Source organism: Limulus polyphemus, unplaced genomic scaffold (assembly GCF_000517525.1).
Source record: "Limulus polyphemus unplaced genomic scaffold, Limulus_polyphemus-2.1.2 Scaffold10026, whole genome shotgun sequence".
In the NCBI taxonomy this organism is placed as follows: domain Eukaryota; kingdom Metazoa; phylum Arthropoda; class Merostomata; order Xiphosura; family Limulidae; genus Limulus; species Limulus polyphemus.
The window spans coordinates 12,378-16,735 of NW_013675636.1; the positions used below are offsets into that span (position 1 = coordinate 12,378).

General features: G+C 33.5%; 1 protein-coding gene across 1 annotated transcript in view; it reads left to right on the forward strand.

Annotated features, from left to right (window-relative positions):
• The window catches only part of LOC111083542 (tetratricopeptide repeat protein 39B-like), a 16,851-nt gene that overhangs the window by 11,155 nt on the left and 1,338 nt on the right, over nucleotides 1-4,358 (forward strand). The window contains exons 3-5 of the mRNA XM_022380125.1: nucleotides 666-836; nucleotides 1,178-1,253; nucleotides 3,325-3,448. Of these exons, the coding sequence (XP_022235833.1) occupies nucleotides 666-836; nucleotides 1,178-1,253; nucleotides 3,325-3,448 (371 nt within the window). The remainder of the gene's footprint in view (nucleotides 1-665; nucleotides 837-1,177; nucleotides 1,254-3,324; nucleotides 3,449-4,358) is intronic.

A 4,358-nucleotide genomic window follows, 5' to 3' on the forward strand; every position in this document is an offset into this window, starting at 1 on the left:
TTCTTTTTAAAAGCCTTTTATGTAACATCTTGTCAAATGCTTTCTGAAAATTCAGATACACCAAATCTACACTCTTACCTTCATCTACATAAGCAGTAACCTTTTCAAAGAATGTTAAAAGATTTGTAAGGCAAGATTTTCTCTGAGTGAAACCATGTTGACTATCCAATAAAAGTTTAAACTTTGTTAAATGACTTTGCAAAGCACCTTTTAACAGAATTTCCAAAACTTTTCCCACAACTGATGTAAGACTACTGGGTTTATAATTACTGGGACAATTTTTATCACCTCCATTAAAAAGAGGAGTTACATTAGCTAACTTCCAATCCTCTGGTACCTGCCCACTATTCAAGGATTGACAAAAAATAGTAGCAAGTGGCTCACATATCTAATCTTTAACCTCCTTCAAAACCCTTGGGTAAATATTATCTGGCCCAGGAGCCTTATCATTTTTTAAACTTCCCAATTTTTTCTTAAACCAGATCAGAATTAATGCAGTCATCTTGTTTGATCTTGTTTCCATTTATCAACTTATCAAGATGTGGAATACTGCTTAAATCTTCATCAGTAAAAACTGAAGAAAAAGTATAATTTAATTGCTGGAACTGCCTCTGTTATGTCTTCTCTCTCCTTTGAATGGGATGTATATCTTTTTTTTTGCCTAGGTCTCTAGATTCAGGGAATTGGGAGTTATCAGATCCTTTAGACTCAGTTAGTGAATGTTCTGTAAAACAGGGAGAATGGGAGCTTCAAGAAGTTTTAAATGAAACATGTGATGCACTGGATCTCTTTCTCAACAACAAGTTTAATGATGCTCTCAGGATAATATCCTCCAGGTTAGTAATAATTGTTATGAATGTGTCTTTGTTTGAGTGATCTGTGTTATCATAACTTATTTGAATGTAAACATTTCTGTGCTGTAAAAAATCTCAAGATATTTTTCTTAGTGAATATTCATAGTAAATGAGTTTTAGTTTATTTTCAGCAGGAATTGAAAGGTGTGTAACAAAGACAACTATCTTATAAATAATTAGTTAACAGTTAAAAGTTTAATTCAGAGTCAATATTCTAAAACTCCAGTATGATATTTGAACATTATTGTACAAGATCATTTATTTTAGCGTAGCTTAGTGAAGTGTATGCTTTATACTTACCCACCTTTATCTTTCTTTTAAAGAGCACACGCCAGTATTTATCATGGAGTAGGCCGTGGAACGATTCTCTTTATACAGGCAATAATGACAATGGAAATGGTAATATTTGTTTAATTACATAACCATTAAAAACAAAAACTCTCAATCTGCACATTGGATTCATTGATTGATGTGATTTATAATGTGGAAAGAAAAAACTTCATTCTGCTATAGTCTATTTTCTAAAGGGTTAATCCCAGTTGGCTTGGTATAATTCTCTAAAATACTATGGATACTCCAATTCTTAGACTGACAGACTATGTATCTCTACTACTGTATCAGTCCTCATTCTTCTGCTATCTTTACCACTTGGATGTGTTTAACCTCTCTTACTTTCTAGTTTTTGTCTGGATTGGTTTAGCCATCGCATAGTGGCTCGTAGAATGGCTCAGAGTTTTTTTTTAAGTACAAACTTTTAGCTTGTTTCTCCATCTATTGACCAATTTCAAATTTAATTACAACTGTGGTTATTGAGGATTTCCTCTTGTTTTATGTGTGTAGTGCTCTTCTTTTTAACCAAATTGCTGTATTCTGAATAAGGTTTTTCATCTAAACTATAAGGATACTGTTGTGTTATGCTTTTTAGGTTCTCCCCTCCTTAAAATGCGAAAATCGACATAACTGCTCTGTTAGTAGTAATTTGATACATATTTATATTTTCAGTTGACTTTTTCTGGTTATGATTCTACAGTAGCAGATGTTGATTAGCATTTTAAACTGGTTCAGTATGATATTCAGGTATACCATGTGTTTTCTACCCCATTATTTTAGTGCATATAGAGTACGTTTAGCTCCTGACATAGAAAGTCTTTCTTTTCACCCTAGTTACACATGCATTTGGGTCACTTTGCTAGGTCATCACACAACTGTCATTTTCTGTCATGTCACCTGACATAGTGTCATACAACACTTGATCATTTTCTGTCATTTCACCTGACATAGTGTCATACAACACTTGATCATTTTCTGTCATTTCACCTGACATAGTGTCATACAACACTTAATCATTTTCTGTCATGTCACCTGACATAGTGTCATACAACAATTGATCATTTTCTGTCATGTCAACTGACGTGGTGTCATACAACACTTGATCATTGTCTGTCATGTCAACTGACGTAGTGTCAAACAACACTTGATCATTTTCTGTCATTTCACCTAACATAGTGTCATACAACAATTGATCATTTTCTGTCATGTCAACTGACATAGTGTCATACAACAATTGATCATTTTCTGTCATTTCACCTGACATAGTGTCATACAACAATTGATCATTTTCTGTCATGTCAACTGACATAGTATCATACAACACTTGATCATTTTCTGTCATTTCACCTGACATAGTGTCATACAACATTTGATCATTTTCTGTCATGTCACCTGACATAGTGTCATACAACATTTGATCATTTTCTGTCATGTCACCTGACATAGTGTCATACAACATTTGATCATTTTCTGTCATGTCACCCGACATAGTGTCATACAACAGTTGATCATTTTCTGTCATGTCACCTGACATAGTGTCATACAACAGTTGATCATTTTCTGTCATGTCACCTGACATAGTGTCATACAACACTTAATCATTTTCTGTCATGTCACCTGACATAGTATCATACAACACTTAATCATTTTCTGTCATGTCACCTGACATAGTATCATACAACAATTGATCATTTTCTGTCATGTCAACTGACATAGTATCATACAACACTTGATCATTTTCTGTCATGTCACCTGACATAGTGTCATACAACACTTGATCATTTTCTGTCATGTCACTGACATAGTGTCATACAACACTTGATCATTTTCTGTCATGTCAACTGACATAGTGTCATACAACACTTGATCATTTTCTGTCATGTCAACTGACGTAGTGTCATACAACACTTGATCATTTTCTGTCATGTCAACTGACATAGTGTCATACAACACTTGATCATTTTCTGTCATGTCACCTGACATATTGTCATACATCACTTGAACATTTTCTGTCTTGTCACCTGACATATTGTCATACATCACTTGATCATTTTCCATCATATGATGTGACTTTGGTATTATTTAGTGCTTAACGATTTCCTGGGAGAAAGATATCTATATTTTGTTTTTTACCCTATAGAGTGATATTGAGCTGGCTATGGGTGCATTAAAACAGGCTGTTAAAGTTTCTCAGATGTACAGAAGAAAAGTGTCGACAGTGTCTCGGATCCTTCATCACCAGGACTACAATTCTTACACTGAAGGTGAACTATGCACTTGTTGTTTACATGATACATTTTATGTTTCTAAAAACTAGATAATTATTTATAATATCATGTTTGTAAATAATCCAGACAAACACATTCAAGGCCTTAATATAATTAGCAGCTGTCTTCAGTAAGTGAATAAAATACCATGGGATTTAGATTCAGAATGAACTATGTAGTACTCGGCCACATATTTCATAAATTGCTCTCTCTGTATGGACCACACGGTGTTACGATACTCTGTGTATAGATCAGCTTGATCATGTGGAAAACAGTGTACATGTTGCTATGCCTTGTTCAAAATCACTTGAATATGATTTGAAACGACAGATTTTGTACTCGTAGGTACCATGTAGTGTAACTATGGTGTTATCATGTTCATGTTCTCTTCCACATGGCCAAGTTAGTTTGGATTCAGATTGAACTATGTGTTACTTAATCACATATATATAGCCAGTGGATTTTGGATTCAGATTGAACTATGTGTTACTTAATCACATATATATAGCCAGTGGATTTTGGATTCAGATTGAACTATGTGTTACTTAATCACATATATATAGCCAGTGGATTTTGGATTCAGATTGAACTATGTATTACTTAATCACATATATAGCCAGTGGATTTTGGATTCAGATTGAACTATGTATTACTTAATCACATATATAGCCAGTGGATTTTGGATTCAGATTGAACTATGTATTATTTAGTTACATATATAGCCAGTGGAGTTTGGATTCAGATTGAACTATGTATTATTTAATCACATATATAGCCAGTGGATTTTGGATTCAGATTGAACTATGTATTATTTAATCACATATATAGCCAGTGGAGTTTGGATTCAGATTGAACTATGTATTATTTAGTTACATATATAGCTAGTGGATTTTGGATTCAGATTGAA